The sequence below is a fragment of the Nuphar pumila genome, chromosome 4, assembly GCF_984573655.1.
Source record: "Nuphar pumila chromosome 4, dmNupPumi1.hap1.1, whole genome shotgun sequence".
In the NCBI taxonomy this organism is placed as follows: domain Eukaryota; kingdom Viridiplantae; phylum Streptophyta; class Magnoliopsida; order Nymphaeales; family Nymphaeaceae; genus Nuphar; species Nuphar pumila.
This window is the reverse complement of record NC_143252.1, coordinates 10,705,857-10,731,849: the sequence shown is the minus strand read 5'-3', so window position 1 is coordinate 10,731,849 and position 25,993 is coordinate 10,705,857. Positions and strand designations below refer to the sequence as shown.

The 25,993-nt window shown below is 37.9% G+C and overlaps 1 protein-coding gene across 2 annotated transcripts in view; it reads left to right on the top strand.

Annotated features, from left to right (window-relative positions):
* Window positions 1-25,437, top strand: part of LOC149839352 (pre-mRNA-splicing factor ATP-dependent RNA helicase DEAH1-like) — a 105,354-nt gene extending 79,917 nt beyond the window's left edge. For both annotated transcript variants that reach the window (XM_090002487.1, XM_090002489.1), the window contains exons 19-28: window positions 21,000-21,086; window positions 21,268-21,383; window positions 21,617-21,683; window positions 22,029-23,069; window positions 23,162-23,224; window positions 23,337-23,460; window positions 23,573-23,673; window positions 24,567-24,629; window positions 24,711-24,783; window positions 24,956-25,437. In XM_090002487.1, the coding sequence (XP_089858613.1) occupies window positions 21,000-21,086; window positions 21,268-21,383; window positions 21,617-21,683; window positions 22,029-23,069; window positions 23,162-23,224; window positions 23,337-23,460; window positions 23,573-23,673; window positions 24,567-24,629; window positions 24,711-24,783; window positions 24,956-25,008 (1,788 nt within the window). In that variant the 3' untranslated portion in view covers window positions 25,009-25,437. The remainder of the gene's footprint in view (window positions 1-20,999; window positions 21,087-21,267; window positions 21,384-21,616; window positions 21,684-22,028; window positions 23,070-23,161; window positions 23,225-23,336; window positions 23,461-23,572; window positions 23,674-24,566; window positions 24,630-24,710; window positions 24,784-24,955) is intronic.
* Window positions 25,438-25,993: the final 556 nt, after the last annotated feature.

The window sequence follows — 25,993 nt, the reverse complement described above, 5'->3', positions numbered from 1 at the left end:
CCGTTGGAGCATGCATAAACTGGGATACCTGATTGACAACATAAACTATATCAGGTTTGGTAAAGGTCAAGTACTGTAACATTCCCACTAGACTTCTATACATTGTAGGGTTGACACAAAGATCACCATCTTCAGAGCTCAGCCTTTGATGTAATACACTAGGAGTACTGACTGGTTTGCAGTTCGTCATCCCGGCTCTTTCCAGAAGGTCAAGAGTGTATTTTTGTTGCATGAGTGTCAATGTGTCTTGTTGTCTGTCAACTTCCACACCAAGAAAGTACCTCAACTCCCCTAAATCTTTCATTTTGAATGTTTTCATTAAAAACTGCTTCACGTCTTGCACATGATTATCTGAACTCCCAGTGATCACAATGTCATCAACATATATAAGAAGTATAACAATGTCTGCCTTTTGGCAAATAAAGAGTGAGTGATCCAGAGAGCATCTTCTAAAACCATAACTTTGAATTTGCATAGAGAAACTTTCAAACCAGGAACGGGACGCCTGTTTCAACCTATACAGAGATTTCCTTAGTTTGCACACCCAGGCAGTAGGATCCTTCTCGGCATAACCAGGAGGTTGCTCCATATACACTTCTTCCTTTAAAGTTTCATGCAAAAATGCATTTTTAACATCCATCTGGCTAAGGCTCCAACCTCGATCGACTGCTAGGGATATAATGACACGAATAGTACCCATTTTTGACTACCGGACTAAAAGTTTCATCGCAGTCTTCACCATATTGTTGTGTGAATCCTCGAGCAACAAGTCGTGCCTTATATCTGTCAATGCTTCCTTCAGGCTTATACTTTGTTTTATAAACTCATTTTGAGCCAACTACATTTTTTCATTCTGGCCGAGGGACTATTTCCCAAGTCTGGCATTCATGAAGGGCTTCCATTTCTTTATTCATAGCTTCAGTCCAATGACGGGATTGAAGAACTTGATTAAAACAAGTGGGTTCAGCCTGTTTTGTGAGCTGAGACATAAACAACTGGAAATCAAGGGAGAAGGTCTCATAACTCACCCATCGTTGAATAGGATGCTTAATGCGTGACGGCCTTTGAGCCGGATCATTGGCGATGCTTTCCACATTCCTCGGCTCTGTATTTTTGTCCTGTCTAGTGTATACCTGCCCAAAGAAGCGTTCTAGTGGGGGCTTAACTGGAGATGATTCAACATGTATTTGTGAGTCATTCAACTCCCTACTCAAGCCGAAGGAAGGACAATTTGTCTGACATGTTTCTCCTGTATTAGCAAAAAGATTTGCGCTCATCCATGGATCATATACTTCTAATTCTCGAGATGGAAACGCTGCAGAGTCATTGACCTGAAAATTTCGTTCGTCAAAAACAACATTTCTGGATGTCCTAATACGTTTTGTAGTAGGATCATAGCATCAATAACCTTTGTATTCATCTGCATACCCAACAAATCTGCACTTGACAGCCTTGTCCTGAAACTTATTTCGCAGAGATGAATCAATATGTACATAACATACACAACCAAAAACACGCAGCTCATCGTAAGAGGGATGTTGCCCGAATAAAGTATAATAGGGAGATTTCTGATCCAAAAGTGCCATAGGAAGATGATTTATGATATAAACAGATGTGTGAAAAACTTCTGTCCAGAGACTAACGGGCACATTGCTATCATGTAACATGCTCATCGCGCTCTCAACAATATGCCTGTGTTTCCTCTCTGCAACCCCATTTTGTTGAGGAGTATGAGGGCAAGAAACTGTTAAAATGTATATCCCAAAATCGTTGATGTAAATATAAATATATATACTTATATATTTAGAGATACATATACATATAATATATATGTATATGTATCTCTCTATATATAAATATATATATTTATATATATATTTTATTTTCATGTTTACCCGATAAAGGTATTATTGTAATTTCCCCCTCTTGCGCATATTCCATTTGGAATATGTTGTATTTTTCTTTCTTTTATTTTTTGTATTTTTTTATTCTTTTTATTTTTGCCTTTCACAAAAGGTGCATTGGGGGTCCCCCAATAGAGTCGTTGGGGGCCCCCAACGGTCACAAATGTGATCGTTGGGGGCTCCCCAACGACTCCTTTGGGAGCCCCCTTGCACCTCCTCTTTCTTGTATAAATAGGGGTGTTCCCCCCTTGTTTTTCCCAAGCTTGAGAATCTCAAGCATCCGGTTCCTTCTATAAAATACATGCCATTGTGCATGTTTATTGTTTTTACGCTTTTGCGTATTTGTTCAAGTGTTGTGAGAGTGCCTTCGTGCACATCCTTTCCATATTTTTTGTGCTCGTATGCGTATTGTCTTTTCATAGACAATTTCACATGGTATCAGAGCAAGGTTGATTATTGAAGATCGTGGGATTCTCTTTTTTTCGAGTGCCTCGAAAAACGTGCCTTCCGATCTTTGAAGATTGAAGTGGTGGATCTTCTCAAATATTTTAGAAGAATCTTGTGCAAAATTGGTGTTGGAAATATTGTGTTGGTACGCTTTTTTCTCTATCTCTTTTCTCTCTAATGGGCGAAAAGAGTCCCATTTTGCTCTTGGTTTCAAATTAAATGGGTCCAACTATCATGTTTGGGCCGGGAATATGGAGGCTCATATAAAAGGGAAAGGTCTATGGGGATATGTTCTTGGCACAATTCCGGAACCGGAACCCAAGATTACCATAGTAAAAGAAGGCGAAATCAAGATTCTTGAGGGAGAAGAAAGAACCAAAGCTCTTGAAGAATACTCCAAGAAACACGATGAATGGGAAATGAAGAATTTCAAGATTCTCTCATGGTTTTTCTCATCCGTAGAAACCAAGATTAATGCCAACATTATTAAATTAAAAAAGGCATCGGAAGCTTGGCATTATCTTGAAAAAATGTACACCTCAAGGGATCTCTCTCATAAGTATTACCTTCAAAAGAAGGCTATCTCTCTCTCCCAAGGTGAAATGACGATTAGGGAATACTTTGCCGATCTTTCCTCTATTTGGGATGAGCTTGCAATGCTTGAACCAAAATGGAGTGGAGAGGCAATTGAGCTCCGTCATAAGCAACCTGAAGAAGATCGGTTCTTCAATTTCTTAAATGGGCTAAGGCCCGAATTTGAGCACATAAGGTCATCTCTTCTCTCCTCTTTCACTCCCCCTTCTCTTGAAGATGTTCTCACCAAGTTAAGTGGTGAAGAGACTCGTATGAATTTATGTAAACAAGGACCAAATGTCCTTGCGGTCCTTTGTAATATTGAAGAACATAGTGAGGTCAATGCCGTATCAAGACCCGGAAACAATTTAAAAACCTATCGTCCCCCTCATTTTAAATTCTAAAATCAAGGTGAAAATAGTGGTCAAAGAGGAAAAAGGGACTATAGAAAAACTATTTGTCATTTTTGTAAAGAACCGGGACACATCAAACCCGTATGTCCTAAATGGAAAAGACTTCTAGCTATGGCTACCACTGGTGTACCGCAGAAGGATGAGGCATCTTCAAGTGGGACCCTTTCTATAAATCAAATAGTGGAAGCCCTTCAACCTCTCCTCAAGGGATCTACTTCCGGTGCGGCCGTATCCACTTCTTCTCTTCCAGGTAAAATCTCTTGGCTTTTGGACTCTGGTGCATCTTTTCATATGTCTCCAAACTTTTTGTCACTTTCCGATTATCTGAAAAACCGTTCCCCATCTTATGTCTCCACTGCTGATGGAACCTCTCTTGAAATTAAAGGAATAGGTAATTTTGAAACTCAAGAGTTTTCTATTCCAAAAATCAGATTTATACCTAAACTTAACTTAAACCTCCTCTTTGTTTCTTAACTCACGGACCATGGCTGTAATATTAAATTCTCTTGTGACAAATGCTTGATACAGGATCGCCAGTCCGGGAAATTGATTGGGGAAGGCTTTAGAAGAGGAGATCTATACTATATGGAATCTCTTCAAGTTCCAAAAGTTTTGTGTAATGTTGCCCGACATAAGGATATAAATGTATGACACAAAAGACTTGGTCACCCTAATATCACCAAGTTATCATATTTACATTTTGCAAAAGACCTATGTAAAAGCTCTTTTTCTTGTAATGACTGCATTCTCGGAAAAATGCGCAGCTTACCTTTTGAGCAAAGAACTATGTTCTCTTCCAAAACTTTCGAAATTGTTCACTCAGATGTTTGGGGACCCGCACCTGTTGTTTCAAAAGGAGGTTTTTCTTATTATGTAATATTTGTGGATGACTTTTCCCGTTACTCGTGGATATATTTTCTTAAGTTTAAACATGAAGTGTTTTCATGTTTTAAAAATTTTCACTCAATGATTAAAAATCAATTCAATAGCAATATAAAGATTTTTAGAAGTGACTCTGGGGGAGAATATCTCTCCAATCAATTTAAGATATATCTTGAGGATCACGGTATTATTCACCAAAGGTCTTGTCCTAAAACACCTCAACAGAATGGGTTGGCTGAAAGGAAACATAGGCACATTATTGAGACCACTAGGACTCTTCTTATATCTCAAAATATTCCTAAAAACTTTTGGGCCGAAGCAGCCCTTGCTTCTGTTTATTTAATAAATCGTCTACCATCTAGGTTATTAGGTAAAATATCTCCTTTTGAGATATTACATAAGCTTGAACCTGATTATAATAGGTTAAGGGTCTTCGGATGTAAGTGTTTCATACTTACGGATAAGAATGACAAGCTTTCACCCAAGGCTATCCCTTGTGCTTTTCTTGGTTATTCCGAAACTCAAAAAGGGTTTCGTTGTTACGACCTTCGAGAGGATAAGCTATATGTCTCTAGAAATGTAACTTTTTTAGAAAATGAGAGTGGTTTTGAAAAAAATGTTTCTCAACAAGAAAATTTTGATTACTCCTTATTCGACCTGTTATCTAGTAATGATGACATATCCAGTGATGATGATGTATCATTAAACCATGATGAGGAAAATAATGAAGATATTGGTAAACATAATGATCCAGAAAGTAGAGTTCCAAGTGAGCCTATTACCTACTCTCGTAGAAACCATGACACCTTTAGAAGTGCTATTGATCAATATAGTGAACTTTCCACTCCTCTTGACCATAGAAGATCTGAAAGAAATAGAAGACCTCCAACTCGCTTTGTATCGTTTGATTCTTTTTCACCCCGATATAGGGCTTGTCTTAGTGCTATTCACTCTTATTTCGAACCAAGAAATTTTGCAGAAGCTAAAAAATGTATAGAATGGCAAGAAGCCATGCAAAGTGAACTTAATGCTCTTAAAAGGGCAGAAACTTGGGATTTTCAAAATCTACCTATAGGAAAGAAAACTATAGGTTGTCGATGGGTCTTTAAAGTTAAAACTAAGAGTGATGGTTCTTTAGAAAGGTATAAAGCTCGCTTAGTTGCTAAAGGGTATGGGCAAGAGTATGGAATTGATTACGAAGAAACCTTTGCCCCTGTAGCTCGGATGGTTACCGTTAGGTGTCTTATTACTATTGCATCTATTAAAAATTGGAACATTTTTCAAATGGATGTTAAAAATGTTTTTTTAAATGGTGATCTTAACGAAGAAGTATATATGGATGCCCCACCAGGCATGATAATTCCTAAGGATAAAGTTCTTCGTCTTCGTAAGGCTCTCTATGGCTTAAAGCAGGCCCCCAAAGCCTGGTATGATAGATTTACCAGTGTAATGTTGGAAAATGGTTTTTCATCGTGTTATACTGACACTGCTTTGTTTACTAGAAAATCTAATGCAGGGATTGTAATTTTATTACTTTACGTTGATGACATGTTAATAACAGGTGATGATGTTCAAGGAGTCAAGGGTATTAAGTCCGTCTTGACTTCAAAATTTGAGATGTCAGACTTAGGTTTTCTGACATATTTTCTTGGAATTGAGGTTGCCTACTCGCAACGTGGTTATTTTTTATCTCAATCTAAACTTGCCTGCGAGATTATTGACAGGTCAGGTATTTCTGATGACAAAGTATGCGAAACTCCTGAAGTTGTGGGAGCAAAAATGAAGATTGACGACGGTGTTCCTCTAACCGATCCTACTTCTTACAGGCAGTTGGTAGGGTCTTTAATGTATCTTAGCATTACTCGACCCGACTTGTCACATGCTATACACATCGCCAGTCAGTTTCAGCATGCTCCTACAACCATTCATATGAGTGCTGTGCTTCGCATCATCAGATATTTAAAGGGAACGGTAAATAAGGGAGTATTCCTATCCTCTTCCTCTGAATTGAAATTGCTTGCTTATACTGACTCAGATTGGGGAGGTGACCCTAGTAACCGTCACTCCACCACTGGTTTCTGTGTTTTCTTAGGTGAGTCCTTGATCTCATGGCGATGTAAAAAGCAACAGAAGGTCTCTCTGTCATCCACTGAAGCCGAATATAGAGCCATGACATCTACCACCATGGAAATTGTATGGATTCGAAGTCTTTTGGAAGATATGGGAGTGTTTATCAGAGAACCAACAAAGCTGTGCTGTGACAATAAAAGTGCAATTTATATTGCCAAGAATCACACCTTTCACGAGCGAACAAAGCATATAGAGATGGACTGCCATTATGTCAGAGAAGAATACTTGAAGAAGGTCATTGATCTACCATACGTGAGTCTGAGTATCAACTTGCTGACTTCTTCACCAAAGCTCTATGTTCGCCCAGATTTCACTTCCTCCTTGGCAAACTTGCGGTTATCACACCGTAAGTTTGAGGGGGGGGTGTTAAAATGTATATCCCAAAATCGTTGATGTAAATATAAATATATATACTTATATATTTAGAGATACATATACATATAATATATATGTATATGTATCTCTCTCTATATAAATATATATATTTATATATATATATTTTATTTTCATGTTTACCCGATAAGGGTATTATTGTAATTTCCCCCTCTTGCGCATATTCCATTTGGAATATGCTGTATTTTTCTTTCTTTTCTTTTTTGTATTTTTTTATTCTTTTTATTTTTTGCCTTTCACAAAAGGTGCATTGGGGGTCCCCCAATAGAGTCGTTGGGGGCCCCCAACGGTCACAAATGTGACCGTTGGGGGCTCCCCAACGGTCACAAATGTGACCGTTGGGGGCTCCCCAACGACTCCTTTGGGAGCCCCCTTGCACCTCCTCTTTCTTGTATAAATAGGGGTGTTCCCCCCTTGTTTTTCCCAAGCTTGAGAATCTCAAGCATCCGGTTCCTTCTATAAAATACATGCCATTGTGCATGTTTATTGTTTTTACGCTTTTGCGTATTTGTTCAAGTGTTGTGAGAGTGCCTTCGTGCACATCCTTTCCATATTTTTTGTGCTCGTATGCGTATTGTCTTTTCATAGGCAATTTCACAGAAACCTGTCGACTTATTCCTTTATCCCGAAGAAAGGCAATAAACTCGTTCGATGAATACTCTCCTCCACCATCACATTGTAAATGCACAATATCACAAGCAAACTTTGTTTTGACCATCGAATGGAATTCTCGAAATATTTGAAAAACTTCATGCTTGTGTTTTAAGAAATATATCCAAGTATAACGGGAATAAGAATCAATAAGGATAACATAGTAACGACTGCCCAAAAGAGAAGGAATAGGTGCGGGTCCCCAAACATCAGAACAAATAATCTCAAATGGCTTTGAAGCTCTTTTATTTATAATATGAAAAGGAAGAACATGACTCTTGCAGAGTTCGCATGAGGAACATTTATTATTATTATTAGAAAATGAACATAAACTAGACTCTGGAAGGAGACCATCAGATACAAGGTTTTCAACGAAACCTCGATTACAATGTCCCAAACGACTATGCCAAATATCTGGCTTATTACAATGAGATGAATTAAAAACTGCCAATGAAGGAAAAAACAAAGACTCTGAAGGCGAAGACACTGAAGAATGCTTGGACGACTTCAACTGGAGGACTGGGACTGAAGACGAAGATACTGAAGGGATCTTCTTGAAGACGTACATGTTTCCTTGTCGCTCCCCCTTAGCGAACGTCTCCTTCGTTCGTAGATCCTTAACATAAACAGAAGAGGGAGTAAATTCGACGGAAGAATTCATATCGTCAACAAGTTTAGCTACAGAAACAATATTCTTTTTAATATTAGGAGCAAGAAGGACATTGGACAAGTGAAGTGAGGACGTTGACATAGGGATATGTGCATTGCCAGTATGACTAATGGAGTGATAAGTTCCATCTCCCGTAACTATACTACCTTTTTCAAAATAAGGCAATAAGTGAGATAACTTACCCGCATTACCCGTAACATGTGTGGCGGCACCTGAATCAACATACCATTCGCCTTGTTCATTTTGCTTGATCGTCATCTGTGACAATGCTGATAACAAAAGTTGTTGCACATCTGTGGATGGCCCTTTTGTGTCCACAGCAGTAGCGGATTTATTTTCAATTTTGTTTATTTTTCCTCTATCCTGTAGATTGAACCAGCAATCAGCTTTCACATGTCCTCTTTTGTTACATAAGAAACAAGTGGGCACTCTCCTCTGATTCCCTGTGTTAAAACTCCCTGAAATATTGGGTGTAGGCAAGATACCACGTCCTCCCTGCCCAAAACGTCCGCGGTCTCTGCCTCCTTGATGCCCTCCATTCCATCGTCCAAAACCTACAGAAGTGTCCATGGCCAAAACTGAATGAGGACGAGCTGATTCATTTCCTTCTGCCCTTTGCTTCATAATCATCTCATGCTGGGGAAGTTTCGCTTGGAGGTCGTCAAAAGTGGGCAAGTGAGGAAGGCATGATAACGCTGTGGTAAACATGTCAAAGTCAGGACCCAATCCATTGAGGAGTTGTTGAACTTTATCTTTATCTGCAATAGCACTTCCAACAACAGCCAATTGATCAGTAATACTCTTCAAGCGGCCTATGTATTCCATGACTGTCATGGAGCCTTTCTTCAAACTTTGAAATTCATTTTTTAAGAACATAACTCGGGATTCTGATATCTGAGAGTAAGTCTGTGACAACTTACTCCACAGATCCGCCGCAGTGCAATCATCTGAAAGAGTAACCAACACTTCTTGAGAGAGTGTTGACGTAATATAAGCAACTAAAGACTGATCTCGCTTCCTCTAAACTGTATACTCTGGATTCTTAATGGAAATGGTAATTGTGTCACCTTTCTCATCCTTGGTTTCCTGCAAAATAAGCCGTTGTGGTATAGGAACTAAACCATCCAAATGTTTATCGAGATCCTGACTCCGTATAAAAGGAAGGATTTGCCTTTTCCACGTCAAAAAATTAGAATGAGTAAGTTTTTCTATAACAAGCTGACTCAAGAAATTGGCAGAGGGACCGGATGATGAAGACGAAGAGTAATCCATATCAGTAGAATAATGAATAAGCAAACAAGATGAATGAAAAGAAATAAACAGATTTGGGATCACTTAATCAATCAGTAAAAACTGTAATAAGGCAGATACTTGTACGACCAAAAATGCTGCACAAAGAACACTAAAACAGCAATGAAGAAAGGAAAGGAAACTTGTGGAATCAAAACTGGTTTGAAATAAAAAGGGAACAACAATCGGTGATGTGTAAAAAAAAAAAAAATTGAAACCAACACAGATGATAGAGTAACAGAAAAGAGAGAACTTAGGATGAACACAGTCGATGAGTACGCTGAAGGAGGAACACGCTGAAAGGAGGAACGCGCAATCAGAGATTTTATATCTGGTACGCTGAAAGTACCAACTTTCAGAAGGGGAAACTGGTACGCTGAAAGTACCAACTTTCAGAAGGGGGAAATTTGCCGTTTTATATCTGGTACGCTGAAAGTACCAATTTTTAGAAGGGGGAACTGGTACGTTGAAAGTACCAACTTTCAGAAGGGGGAAATCTGTTGTTTCAGAACTTCTTCACGCATAGGGAGTTCTGCTGTTCACGCTGACCCCATCTCGATGAACACGTTGAAGGAGGATACGCTGTTTCAGAAAGGGAGATCTGTTGTGAAGATACGCTGTTTCAGAAGGGGAAAATCTGCTCTTTCAGAACTTCTTCACGCACAGGGAGTTTTGTTGTTCACGCTGACCCCATCTCGATGAACACGCTGTGCTCTGATACCATATCAGATTTTATATCTGATACAGCGTCTACAGGAAACATGGCGAGAGAGAGAGAGAGAGAGAGAGAGAGAGAGAAACCAATGGCTGGGGCGGCTCACGATGCTCGACCTCCAAGCCCTAACCATTTAATATAAACATCAAATATACAACTATCCTTTAATATCAGAGATATTACAAGGATGCCATTAATGATAGTAAAACAACATGTGTTTCATTAACATACCATGCGTATGGATCTGGATCCAGATCCATACGCAAGCTATATTTTAACACGATCTTGAGACTCTCTTCTTCGTGTTGCACACAGTTCGAATGACATTCTTTATTCGGACTATCAAAGAGCTCTGAATTCAGCCAAGGATAATAAACTTCAACTGAGGTAGAGGATATGCCACTTGTGCCAATTTTATGATCGAAGTTCAGCTCATCAAAAACAACATTTCTGGAGATTTTGATGCATCTGTTAATGGGATCATAACATCTGTATCCTTTGTAGTGATCCATATATCACACAAATCTACACTTCTGAGCATTATCCTGAAACTTGTTTCTCGAGGATTGATCAATTTGCACATAACAAACACATCCAAAAACACGTAAGTCATGATAATTAGGATGAATTCCAAAAAGGCAATAATAAGGAGACTTGTTTTCTAAGACAACCATGGGCAATCTATTTATCACATGAACAACAGAATGGAAGACTTCTGTCCACAAATTAATGGGAAGATGACTTTCATGAAGCATACTCATCGCACTTTCAACAATATGCCTATGTTTGCGCTCATCAATCCCATTCTGTTGTGGCGTGTGTGGGCAGGTCACTCTTCTTCCTATCCCATTATTTTGAAGAAAAGAAATGAAGTCATTGGATGTGAGCTCCCCTCCTCCATCACATTGGAAAAATTGAATGAACTTGGAGAATTGATTTTTTACTAAGAATAGGAAGTTCTAAAACAAAAGGAAAGCTTCAGACTTATTTTTTATGAAGTATATCCAGGTGTATCGAGAGTAATTGTCAACAAAAATTAGATAGTACTTGCTTCCAGATCCAGAGATGGCTGGAGGAGCCCCCCATACATCAGAACATATTATCTCAAAAGGCTTTGAAGCTCTCTTATTAATGGAACAAAAAGGTAATACATGACTCTTGCATAAAAGACAACTGGAACACTTTTGACTTCTCTCTTCCACATTGAGACTTTCTTTTGGAATGAGATTATTAGAAATAAGTTTCTCAATAAAATGACTCCCACAATGCCCTAAACGACTGTGTCATAGAGAAGGCTTATTACATTAAGAAATACTAAGAACATTTTCATAAAGACATAACTCTAATGGAGACTTCAAATCCGGGTGAGCAAGACAAGCCGAATGACATGGATCTTCTTGAAAGACATACATATTGCCTTGTCTCTTTCTTTCAGCGAATGCTTCCCTCATGCGAAGGTCCTTGACCTGCACAGAGAATTGAGTAAATTCGACTGAAGCATATTATCATCAAAAAGTTTAGAAATAGAGACAATATTTTTCTTGATATTGGGCGCATGAAGGACATTGAAGAGTTCAAGAGTAGAATGTGACATGGGAATGATAGACTTTTCAATGTGAGTAACAGGGTGGTAAGATCCATCTCCAGTGACAATCTTACTTTTTTCAAAATAGGGAGTATGTTTGAAAAATTTACCTGCATCACCGGTCACATGAGTTGCTGCGCCAAAGTCAACGAACCAAGTTCCTTGTTCATTCTGCTTTAGATTCTATCCAGACAAGGCAGTTATTAACAACTCTTTAATCTCTCCACTGTCTTTGGTGCTGCTAGACTTCCTTTTGGATGTTGCTTGATGAGACTTTCCTTTATTTTCAGGATTATGCCAACAATTCGCCTTGATATGCCCCCTTTTGTTGCACAAGAAGCATGCGGGAATGAGTCTTGATCCCTGAGTAACGGTGGGAGTAGGAAGTAATCCACGTCCCCCGTGTCCATTTTGCCCTTTTCCTCATTGCCCTCATCCTCAACCATAAGTCATTCTTGTGGCAAAGACTTCTTGGGTATTCGTATGTGTGTGATTATCCTCAGAAAAGCCTTTCAGAGTCATTTTGTACTGAATTAATTTAGCCTGAAGCTCATCAAAGGTGGGAAGAGCAGGCAAACACAGTAACGAAGTAACAATCATGTTATATTCTAATCCCAATCCACTCAAGGTTTGTTGCACCATATCACTGTTGCTCACTGCACATCCTATAACCGCAAGTTGATCTGTGATAGTCTTCATCTTGTTTAGATACTCCATGATAGTCATGGAGTCTTTTCTCAGTAGCTGAAATTATCTCTTGAGAAAAACCATTATTGCCTGAGAAACTTGTGAATATGCCTGAACCAGTCTCTCCCAAAGTTGCATGGCTGTGCAATTGTCAGGAATTGCAATAACCTCTTGAGAGAGTGTAAAGGTAATGTACGCGACCACTGACTGATCTTTCTTTTCCCAGTTGAGATATTCTACATTTTTGACACACAATTGAGATTGCCCCTTTATCATCCTTCTCTTCTCGTGCAACAAATTCCAGTGGAGCTGAAGCGGTTCCATCCAGATAACCTAAGAGACCTTGACTCCTTATGAAAGTAATGATTTGTCTTTTCCAAATCAAGAAGTTTGAGGTGGTCAATTTTTCAGAAACAAGCTGATTGAGAAAACTCGAAGAGATACCAGATTGGGAAGAATGAGAGGAGTCCATGGCTTAAAAGTTAACAAGGTCATCCCTTCTTGCCTTTGTCCTATTTTTTTTTGTATGATAAATGCAGGAAAGAGAGCAGAACAACTCACACTGAACAAACTTTGATAAATCGCAGATAGAAACTATGCTGGTTCAAGGACAAAGGGTTTCATGAATATGGAATTTGACAACAGGTGTATTTCATGTACAACGATTTGCAGACACAATGATTTGTAGGCACAACGATTTGTAGACAGCGATTTGTAGGCACAACGATTTGTAGGCCCAATGATTTGTAGGCACAACTATTTGTAGACATGGCGATTTGTAGGCACAACGATTTGTTGGCACAACGATTTGCGTGATTCAGCAATCAAGAAATATGGTATTCCAGATCTGTTACTGATGGATGATCAGATCTGATTGTTTTAGACAAGGTTTGACAGAAATAGGAATGGCGAGACCAAGAATATTCACGATCAGATCTGAGTATTTTAGATCTGACAGAACGAGGAAGCGTGAGACGGGGAACATGCACGATTAAGAAAATTTGAGATCTGACGCAAGGATTGAACATTTCAGATCTGGCGCATGTACATGATCAGATCTGAATATTCAATACAAATCATGAGACGAGAATAGAAAGAAGAACTAAAGTCTTTTAGGTCTAACGCAGATTCACGTCAAATCTAAATATTCAAGCATGAAGAATAGTAGAGAAGGAGTAAATGAAAGAAATAAGAAGAAGATGAAAGAAAAGTGTGGAAGAAGAAAACCTCTTGATTGAATGCAGGTTGATCTCTTAGGTCAGACATTCTGGAAGCAACTTCAAAGCTCTAGATGAATCTATACTCTGATACCATGTTAAATTTCACTAGGATCTGTCACACGTGAAAGAGAGATGAAAGAGAAAGGAGTTGCGGCTGTCACAATTTCCAATAATGAAATCGTGACCTAAAACATGTATATATATCCTTCGTTTACAGTATGGGTCGGGTCTGATATATTATCCAGACCCGGAGTACAAAATAACAAATACAAGTAAAGAATACATAGACAAATAGACTTTTTCAATGTGATCAATACAATATTATTTTTTAATATTTGAGCCTTCTTTGTGTGTATCCCCTTTGTGGGATTTGTGAGCGTGTCCATAGAGACCACTTTTGTGCTTGTTCACTTTTGGTTTTGGGTGGACTTTTGCTTATGATTGAAGGCTCCTTGGTTCTTCACACTAAGTTAGCAGCAACCATGTTTATGTGCATTTTTTTTGTCTAAAATCTTGTTTTGCTCAAAATCTGATCTTTTGGCCATTTTACCCTCTATCATTTTATATTTGAACCTTTCCCTACTGTAGAGCACTTCCAGATGAGAGTCCAAACTCCACACTGTGATGCTACAGTGTATGCACTCCCCCAAAACCTGTCCCCCTTCTCTCTCTCTCTCTCACCCCATTTCTCTTTCATGTTAACTCTTTCTTCCCTTGTGAGATCTGTTGGAGAAGCTTAATTGTGCTCGATGTCTCCAGAAATCTTCCTCTCAAAACAATTTAGTATCCACTGATTGATACTATATTTCTTGTTTTAACAACTTTTCATTGAGTTACCAAAACACAAGTCCTTTGATAAATCTCGGAGAGTGAGAAAAGTCCTTTGATATATAAGGTGGTTGATGGTAAATTGTTGTAAATGCATGATCAAATCTAGATTTCATACTAAAAAAAGTGGGATCTATAAAAATAAAAAATTAGAAATTTAAATTTTCCTGGATTCAGAGGTTAATGTTCGGTAGGAATATGTGTTGGATGACATTTTCCTTGATTTCAGCAAGGCAGATTTGGTAGAACACATTGTTCTTAGTTTATTTTTAAGAAACTGGAAAAGTACACCCTGCTTTTGGAAATAGTAGGCAGTGCTTATTAATTCCTTTTTCTGTACTTGGCAAGAACTGTTCAAATGATTCAGTCCTAAATCAAAATCCTTCTTTCTGCCATCATTCTACACATGTACTACATAAGTTTCGACTTGCATCAGTTGACTCAAACTGACCTAGGCCCAATCCTGCCCTATCAGAACACCTTGGATGGAACCTATAAGCAATAGTTGGGCCTGTTAAGTATGATCCCATGTAGGCCTTGCCTGGACCAACAGATTAAATGCCATCTGGTTCTGACTATTGAATTCGTCCATCAAAATGTAGCCTAATTTTATAGTGGCGCTTCTTGAGCATAACACATTAAATGTGAACCCAACTTGTCCTGACTTGGATCCACATGGTCCAACCCAAATCTGGCCAAGCAACATCTGATTACTGCTCACCTATGGCAAAGTCTAGTTCACGTGGGTCCTAGATGCAATCCCATGGAACTGGATTGCCACCAGATTTCAGTCCAAGTGTTGTTCTCAAGTTGGTTATAGATGGTCATTGAGAAAGCAAAATCGGGGACTAATGAATGTAATTTTTGGTCGTCTATGTAGATGAATCATTTCATGAAATTTCAATCATTTTGTAAGTCCATAAATCTTAAGTGTGTTTAATTTTTTTTATAGCATTTAGTTGTTTGTCCTGTTAACAAAACAATTTCAGGGTGACACATTCTTAAGAAAACAACATACTAAAAAATATTCTGGTGAAGATGTAATGAAATAAGGTACAATGAAACAATAGTGAAACAAACACAATGCCAACAAAGGGCTTTAATAAACTCACTTAAGGTTGGTCACTAATGGACCAAATACAATCTCAAAAGAGATAAAAATACCAAACAGTACAAGAGGCATACAAGCCTATGATGGAAAAAAACTCTAGAGAAAACCCTCAAATGCTTGTAAAAGCATTGAGGAATAACAAGGGAGTGAGGCTTTATTTATAAAGCCTCACTCCAACACATGGGCAGCTCTTTGGACTGCCTTCCAACAGGGGTGGTAGTCGTCTAGTTGGACTGCCTCCCAATAGTCATATTTTGGCTGTTGTGCCCAACAGTCATAAATATGACTGTTGTGCCCAACAGTCATAAATATGACTGTTGTGCCTAACAGTCATAAATATGACTGTTGGGCAGTTTATTTAAAACAATGCTAAATTACATTTCAGTCCCTAGTGGATTGTACTATATGATAAAAGACAAAAATACCCTTATCGGGTATTTGAATACAATTTTATTTTTAACACTCCTCAAACTTATGGGGAAATCACCGAAAGTTTACTAAGAAGATACAAAAATTGAGCCAGTGGAAGAGCTTTGGTGAAGAAGTCTGCAATCTGAAATTCGGACTGGACATATAATAGTCCCCTTCAAATATTGTTCGCGAACATAGCGACAATCCATCTCAATATGTTTTATTCGCTCGTGAAATGTGTGATTGTTGACTATATAGATGGCACTTTTATTATCATAACATAGCTTTGAAGGTTTTGAGACATCAACACCTATATCGGAAAGTAGTGCTCTCATCCACACAACTTCAGTGGTTGTGGTAGCCATTGCCCTGTACTCAGCTTCCGTAGAGGATAAAGACACTTTTTGTTGTTTTTTGCATCGCCAAGAAATGAGAGAATCACCTAAAAACACACAAAAGCCGATAGTTGAGTGACGGTTATTGGGATCTCCTCCCCAGTCAGAATCAGTGTAAGAAATAAGACTTAAAGATGAGGAAGAGAATAAGAATAGTCCTTTAGATATAGTTTTCTTGATGTATTAAACTATTCTTAATACTGCACTCATGTCGACGGTTGTGGGCGCATGTTGAAATTGAAATGTATGGCATGCGCAATATCTGACCTTGTAATGGACAGGTACATCAATGATCCAATAAGTTGTCGATAAGGGGTTGGATCATCTAATAATACTCCATCTTCAGCTCGCATTTTCGCATTTATTGCTTCAGGAGTATTAGCATATTTTGTGTCAGTGATTCCTGAACACTCAACAATATCAGCTGCAAACTTGATTTGAGATAAAATGTATCCTCTTGGTGAGTAGGCTACTTCAATTCCTAAAAAATATCTCAAAAAACCAAGATCAGTCATATCAAACGATTTTTTAAGCAAAATTTTAATATCTTCAATTTCCTTTTGATCATTCCCTGTGATGATCATATCATCAACACACAAAAGAAGAATGATCAATGAGGTACCTGTAGATCTCACAAAAAGAGTAGTGTCAGTGTAACAAGATTTAAATCCAAGTTTTAATATCGTACCACTGAACCGATCATACCATGCTTTATGGGCTTGTTTAAGCCCGCATAGGGCTTTTTGAAGACGAAGGACCATGTCTTTTTCAATAGACAGACCAGGGGGAGGATCCATGTATACTTCTTCATTTAAGTTTCCATTCAAGAATGCATTTTTAACATCTAACTGATATATCGACCATTTTCGAATGGATGCTATAACAAATAGAGTTCTAACTGCAGTCATACGAGCTATACTGGGGCAAAGGTCTCTTCATAATCTATATCATATTCTTGCGAATATCCTTTTGCAACAAGTCTTGCTTTATATCTCTCAAGAGACCCGTCACTTTTTGTTTTAATTTTAAACACTCATCTACACCCTATTGTCTTCTTTCTGATAGAAGATGTTGAATTGTCCAAGTGCGAGTCTTGTGTAATGCATCTAATTTATTTTTCATGGCTTCAACCCATTCGTTTATATTTTTGGCCTCGTTATAATTGGATGGTTCATGATAGAAATGAATGGCTAAAAGACATGCCCTGTAGTTTGGTAAGAAGGATTTGTATGAGACAAACCGACTTGGAGGCCTATGTGTTCGTTCTGACCTTCTAACACTAGTTTCTTAAGTATTTGTTAGTTGATTATATCTGTCAAGGGCACATGGATGCTCCCCAGTATTTCGTCTAGAGTATTGAAGAAGATCTTGAGATAGTTCACTACTTGAGTCATTAATAGATTTGAATGTTTCAATATCATTACTAATACCTTTATTTGGTAACAAATCAAATAAGAAAGCAATCTCGGATTCTTCCTTAGGAACTTCAAAATCAAATCCATTGTTATTTTCTAGAAAGGTAACATTTCTAGAAACATAGAGTTTATCATTTGTTTTATCATAACATCAATATCCTTTTTTATTATAAGCATAACCAATAAAGACACATTTTATGGCTTTAGGAGAGAGTTTGTTATATTTTTCAAGAATCACGAAGCATTTACAACCAAATACCCTTAGCCTTTTTAAATCAGGAGAAATTTTAAAGAGTTTTTTAATAGGAGACTTGTTTTCCAAAGTTTGAGAAGGCATTCTATTTATTAGATAGATTGCGGTTAGGGCAGCTTCAGCCCAAAATTGCTTTGGAACTTCTTTTGAAATAAGTAGAGTTCTAGTAGTTTCAATGACATGATGATGTTTTCTTTCAGAAATCTCATTTTGTTGAGGTGTCTTAGGGCATGATTTTTGATGCACAATTCCATGACTTTTTAGATATAATTGAAATTCATTTGAAAGAAACTCTCCCCCAGAGTCAGAGCGGAAGACTTTAATATTTGTTTTAAATTGATTTTTAACTAGATTATGAAAGTTTTTAAAACATGAAAAAACTTCGGATTTGAGTTTTAGAAAGTAAATCCAAGTATGTCTACTAAAATCATCTATAAATGTAACATAGTACAAATAACTACCTTTTGACATAACAGGAGCGGGACCCCACACATCCGAATGCACTAATTCAAAATTTTTATGTGTCATAGAGGTTCTAGACCCAAAAGGTATCATTTGCATTTTTCCAAGTATATAATCTTTACAAAAAAATTTCAAAAATGGAAAAAGAGATAATTTGGATATACGTGGGTGTCCTAATCTTTTATGCGAAAAACCTATATTAATGTCTTTGACATGAGTACAAAACGAGTATTTTGGTAAACACAGGAAATTCATGTAATAAAGGTTTCATCGTCTATGGCCTTGCCTAATCAGCTTCCCTGACTGGAGATCCTGCACCCAACACGCCTTAGATGAGAAGAATACTTTACAATCATAGTTAGTAATTTGAGAGACCGAAAAAAGATTTAAATCCAGTTTGGGAATGACTCACTTTTGGAACAAAGATTTTTTTTGAAATATCATCAAGGTTTTCTAAGCTTTTGACTTTTAAAGAGGTACCATCGGCAGTTGACACACATGAGAAATATGATTTAGTGCAATCGAACAATAGAGACTCATTATGAGTCATGTAGAAAGAAGCACCTGAGTCTAGAATCCAAGAGGTCTTACCTGGAGGAGACGAGGAAGAGATGACAGCTCCGGATGTAGAAGGTGTAGCCTTAAGAAGTTGTGAGACGGCTTCTTCTATTTGAGCAAGATTTAATTCATTGAAGCTGCCCCCTTTTCTTGATTCTTGAGGTTCTTCACTTAAGACAGCCACCTTTTTAAGTTTGGGACATTCTGGTCTTATATATCCGAGTTCCTTACAATGATGACAAGTAATTTTTCCTTTGTATCCTCCTCCATTGTGTCCTTCCCCATTGAACTTCTTCTCAAAGTGAGGTGATTTATATGTTTTCACAAAATTGTTGGGTCTTGCCATGGCAAAGACCTCATCATTAGACTTGTGCATTCCAAGTCTTGTCTCTTCTTGACAAATTTGAGCAAATGGCCTTACTTATAGAAGGAGAAGTGATCCTATGAAGTAAGGAAGATCTTACTTGCTCAAATTTCGGTCGAAGGCCATAAAGAAAGGAGAAAAGATTTTCTCTTTCGATTTGGGTCATTCTCGTATCAATGGCCGAACCTTCCCATTTTGGTTCTAACATGGCTAATTCATCCTAAATAGGAGATAAAATACCGTAAAAATCTCTTACACTTTTATCTCTTTGTTTTGAATTACGTACCTTGTCTTGGAGATAATAAAGTCTAGTCATATCCTTTTGGATAAAGGTACCTCTTAAAAAGTTCCATGCGTCACATGCCTTCTTGAATTTGATGATATTGGTGGCGATCTTGAACTCCATGGTATTCATAAGCCATGAGAGTATTTGTGCATTGCTTGCCTCCCAATCTTCCAATTTATTTTGGTATTCTTCCAAGGCTTTTTCTTTTTCTTCTTCGGATAAGGCTTTGAATCTCCTTCTCTTCTAGTCAATTTGAGTTGTGGTTCACTAGTAGAACCACTAACAAAACCCCACAAATTTTTTCCTTTGATATGATTCTCCGTAGTCGTCGCCCACATCAAGTAGTTGTTTTCATTGAGTTTGTAGGTTATGACGGTGGCAGACTCTCTTTTTCTTATAATGAATACTTGAGTTTAGAATGGAGGAGATAGAGAATGATCAATAATCGAAGAACACTTGCTTCACGAGATTCTCCTTCTTTAAGAGCCTAGCTCTGATACCATGTAATGAAACAAGGTACAATGAAACAATAATGAAACAAAGACAATGCCAACAAAGGGCTTTAATAAACTCACTTAAGGTTGGTCACTAATGGACCAAATACAATCTCAAAAGAGATAAAAATACCAAACAACACAAGAGGCATACAAGCCTATAAGATGGAAAAAAACTCTAGAGAAAACCCTCAAATGCTTCTAAAAGCATTGAGGAATAACAAGAGAGTGAGGTTCTATCAGCACATGGGAGGCAGTCCAGCTCTTTGGACTGCCTTCCAATAGTCATTATTATGACTGTTGGGCAGTTTATTTAAAACAATGCTAAATTACATTTCAGTCCCTAGTGGACTGTACTATATGATAAAAGACAAAAATACCCTTATCGGGTATTTGAATACAATTTTATTTTTAACAGAAGATGCATAAATGCTTAAGGTGAAGAGAACAAGGATGAGTCCTTTTGACTTTGTGAGTCATGAGGTTCTTTGTTGAGATGGTCGCATGCCTTGAGGCTAAACTAAACTCAAACAATTGCTTGGTGCAATGGTAAGTGCTCATGGTCTTCATGAGGCACGGGTTTGAGACTGGAGGGCGGCCACTTGTAGAAAAGCAGAAGGTTAGAACCCCTCCTTGCATTCCCCTCTCTAGTACATTCGAGTATGGAACTGCATTGGATGGCCCTTTTTATGTGTTGAGGCTAAAATATGTGCTTTGAGGGACCAGATAGGTACATCAATCTAGTGTCTGAAGGCAGATTGGATTATTTTCTAGAAGGCTGTCTGACTCTCTCTTTCTCACTCTCTCCCCCTTTGTATATGTAATGAATAAATTGTCTTAAACTTTCTCCACTTGTTTCCAGGTTGGTTGCACACAGCCGCGCCGTGTTGCAGCAATGAGTGTTGCTGCTCGAGTTGCTCAGGAGATGGGGGTTAAACTTGGCCATGAGGTTTGTTTCTTTTTGCTTTCTATGAGTATTTTACCAGGCTTTTATTTGTCTTTGGTTCTTATAGCTACTGGCTTCTTTCCCCTATTTAATTGATTTTTTCCAATATCTGAATTTAGAAGAAAACAAACTTAGTTCTTGAATAAAATTAATAGGTGATTCTCTATTTCTTTTGTGCCTGCAGGTTGGGTATTCGATACGTTTTGAAGATTGTACTTCTGACCGGACATTTTTGAAGTATATGACTGATGGGATGCTGTTAAGAGAGCTCCTTGGTGAACCTGATTTGGCAAGCTATAGGTACCTAAACGCTGGTCTGGACAATGTTCTACCGAGTTGACATCATGCTCCCATTTGCCCAAGATTGATGTTCTTGGTGTAGTTCATAATCATATCATGTTGTTGGCTCCGTTTTAGTTGGCCAGGGTTGATGCTTGATTATCGTGCTGTAGAGTTATAATGGTGTATGAGGCTATCATGCTGTTAGCTTCATCCACAAGGGTTGGCTGACGATTTTGTTTGTTTTGTTTCAGTGTTATCATGGTGGATGAGGCTCATGAAAGAACACTATCAACGGATGTTCTGTTTGGTTTAGTAAAGGTATGTAAAATTTCCTTATTGAAAATGTTGCTGATACTCTGTTTATATGATTCTTTACCAAATATCTGACTTTCAAGTAATGGTATGCCTATGTTTTGTTGCATAGATTCTTGTAATTTCCTTGATATGCAAAAGATATAGCCTTATATTTTTGTATCTTGATAACCAATTTTGGTAATGCTTAGGTTTTAATGAACTAGAAATCCTTTTGGTGCATGCATGATTGATGAACACTGACTGTCAAAAGATAGTGGAATTGTGTTATCAGCTATCTCTTAAAATGTTATTGACTGTCAAAAGATAGTGGCATTGTATTAACGGCTATATCTTAAAATGTTTTCCTAGGACATAGCTCGTTATCGGCCTGATCTAAAGCTTCTCATATCAAGTGCAACCCTTGATGCTGAAAAGTTCAGTGATTACTTTGATTCCGCCCCTATTTTTAAAATACCAGGGAGGCGTTTCCCTGTTGATATACATTATACAAAAGCACCAGAAGCAGATTATCTGGATGCTGCTATTGTTACTGTACTACAAATTCACGTGACACAGCCATCAGGTGACGTACTTGTGTTTTTTACGGGACAAGAAGAAATAGAAGCAGCCGAAGAGATTCTGAAACACAGAACAAGAGGCTTGGGAACAAGAATTGCAGAACTAATTATATGCCCAATTTATGCCAATCTTCCAACAGATCTCCAAGCTAAGATATTTGAACCAACTCCTGAAGGTGCTCGTAAGGTTGTCTTGGCAACAAATATTGCAGAGACATCGCTTACCATTGATGGAATAAAATATGTCATCGATCCTGGGTTTTGTAAATTGAATTCTTACAATCCAAGGACAGGTATGGAATCATTACTTATTACTCCCATCTCTAAAGCATCTGCTTTGCAGAGGGCTGGTAGATCTGGGCGTACTGGCCCTGGAAAGTGCTTTCGTTTGTACACTGCCTACAATTATCACCATGATTTGGAAGACAATACGGTACCTGAGATACAAAGAACAAATCTTGCAAACGTTGCACTAATGCTTAAAACAATAGGTATTAATGACCTGGTTAATTTTGATTTTATGGACCCACCACCATCTGAGGCATTACTCAAGGCTCTTGAGCAACTTTATGCCCTTGGTGCACTTAATAGCAAAGGGGAGCTGACAAAGACAGGGAGGAGGATGGCAGAGTTTCCTCTTGATCCTATGCTCTCTAAGATGATTGTTGCATCTGATAAATACAAATGTTCTGAAGAGATTATATCAATGGCTGCTATGCTCTCTGTTGGTAATTCTATTTTCTACCGGCCCAAGGATAAACAGGTCCATGCTGATAATGCAAGAATGAACTTCCACACGGGCAATGTAGGGGACCACATTGCACTGCTGAAGGTTCCTTTTCTTATAAGGTTTTTATGGATTTGTTTTTTCTGGTTAAGCTTTGGTCATAGTGTATTTATTAGTAAGATATTTTACTGTGACAGGTTTATGATTCATGGAAGGAAACTAACTTCTCTACTCAATGGTGTTTTGAGAATTATATTCAGGTATTTGTATGGTCCACTTCTACCTTACTAGTTTGTGGGACTGGTTGTTAGGGATGAGCATATAAAGTTCCAGAAAATGCTGCTATGTATACTGTTTCTTTCTCACTATCAGGTGCGGAGTATGAAACGTGCTAGAGATATTAGAGACCAGTTGCAAGGGCTGCTAGAGAGGGTAGAAATTGAACTTACGTCTAATCCAAATGATCTTGACCCCATAAAGAAGGCCATAACATCAGGTATGGTACAATCACTTTTAGAGTACTATTCGATAAAAAAAACTGGTTTTAACTTGTAAGTGACACAATCTATGATATTTCTTTCATTGAATCTCATGTCATTTGTTTGTAGGATTTTTCCACAACTCTGCAAAGCTACAAAAGAATGGTGCATATCGCACTGTTAAAAACCCACAAACTGTTCATATACATCCAACCTCTGGTCTTGCACAGGTAGTAGCAACTTTTAATTGTTTTGTGTAAATTACAAAGTCTGAGTAAAGTCTTTGAATAGAAATTTCAGCCAACCAATAAGAGAAGCTACTAAGTTGCCTTCTAATAGGAGACATGTAACCATTATTGTGGATACTGTTTTTTTTTTCCCTTTTGATAATCAATGAAGCAAATCATGTCTACATCCCACCTCTGGCCATGCACAGGTAGTAGCTATTTTTTATTGTTTTCAGTAAAGTATGAAGTCTTGATAATGCTTTTGAATGAAAACTTAGCCAATCAATGAGAAGTTACCAAAGTTTACTTCTCATAGGAGAATATATCTGTTGTACTGGACACTGCATATTTTTTGCTTTGGACTCTTTTCTTTTCCTATTTTTCTAATCAGTGGAAGCTAAGCATGTAGAGGAGGGGATGGATGTCAAGCAGAAGCCTGTTAAAATTCAATGTATGTTTTTGCCAATGAGCAACAATTGGCTGGATCAGGTCAAATACCCAACCACCCGTAATCTGGTTTGAACCAGATATTGGAAGTTAATCCTAGATATGATTGAAAAGGTGGACTGTTGTGGATAGAAAAAGGAAGTTTGTTGAATCTTTTTTTTTTTGTTGGGAGTTTGGTCAAAGTGGCCATTCTAGTTCTAAATGCATTTTTCTTGAATTTTGCGCCTGGACTGTAATGCTAATATTTTGAGGCATACTCCAATTTTGGAAATTCGGGTCATCTTGCTTCTGACTGAGATTATCTTAGATAGTGTCTCTTGCATTCTATCCTTTGGCTAGGCATTTGGATAATAATGTGGCTTAGTCTACATTGTTCCAGGATTAGCTTCTTTGACTTGATTTGTTTCATTTTTGTTTTAAGGGAAACAAGAATATATGATTTCTTGCAGGTTCTTCCTAGATGGGTCATTTACCATGAATTGGTCCTTACGACAAAAGAATACATGCGCCAGGTAGGGATTTACTTCATCATCGTTAGGATATACATATCTACAGTGATTTCTGTTGAAAAAATCAGTCTCTTTTGAGTGCAGGTTACTGAGCTGAAACCTGAATGGCTGGTTGAAATTGCTCCACACTACTACCAGATAAAAGATGTTGAAGATTGTAAGTCTCTCTCATTGTAATTCAAGTATGGAGTATTTTTTTAACAGTTCTCTGGTCTTTGTACTTTATAATCATAACTCAAAATTGTAATCGTAACTCCAAATAACTCAGCTTTTAGGCCTTTACACTTCTTGATTATCTTAACTTTCTGATTAATTAATTCTGTGGGCAGCTGGAACTCAAAAGCTACCGCGTGGGAAAGGTCGTGCGGCTCCAGATAGTTAGTTCACTCAATCTCATGAAGTTGGTAATCTTGTATAGCAAGTAGATAGCAGCCTTGTTTGGACCACAGATTGCAGATACATCTTGGAGCTACCTAAAAGATACTTCTCGGAGAAGTTGAAGACTCAGGACCACCCTGATTTACTGCCAGGAATATGAGCCTTTCGAGATGTACAAAGTTGAAATGTGTTGCCGATTACTATTCGATTCCTTCTCGTAGAGTTAGGGCCATAATGTTGTATAATGTAACAATTATATATGCTCCATTTGTATAAAGTCCTTTGCTTGTATGCTTCAATTTTTTTCTTTCAATGTTTTTCGTTTCACTGCTTACTCTTGCAAGAAGCAATGCAAGTGCGAGGCGAGTGTTCGAAAAAAATGTTCTTGGAAGTATAAGAGGACGCAATAAATGGAGTAAAAAGAGACATAAAACTTTTTTTTTACTTGAATGCATGTTTAACTCTTGGTCAAAAATGTCGATAATATGTAAGTTTTACAATAAAAGTAAAACCAATTTTCTTAGCATGAAAAGTGCATTTTGCATCAGCGAAAGTTCAATTTTTATTTGTTTTCGTAGCGAACTTCTTAAAATGAGCTTCTGATGTTCTTAGAAGCTTCCAGTAACTGATCTACGTTCTTCCTAGCCCATTTTCTTATGGACCTGATGCAGACCCAAAAGGATGGTCCATGTGGGTCTCAGTTCTGATCTTATATCTGGTCTCAAATTTGAACTTGATCTAGTTGATTCGGTTGGGGCCTATAGCACATTTCATAGACATTCATCTCTTGTAGAACCTAAACAGGACTGGCTCACCTCCACTCTTGGCGAAAGGAAGTGTTCTGTAAAATGTTGGAACCTCGAACTGGTAAGATTCAGGTCCTGGTTTGGGTTCCCTTTATGTGGTAAAGGGGGTCTGGATCTGCATTTGGATTGACTTCGGTTTTTGACATATAAAGCCAAAATCCAGATTCTTGTCTGAGCACCTCA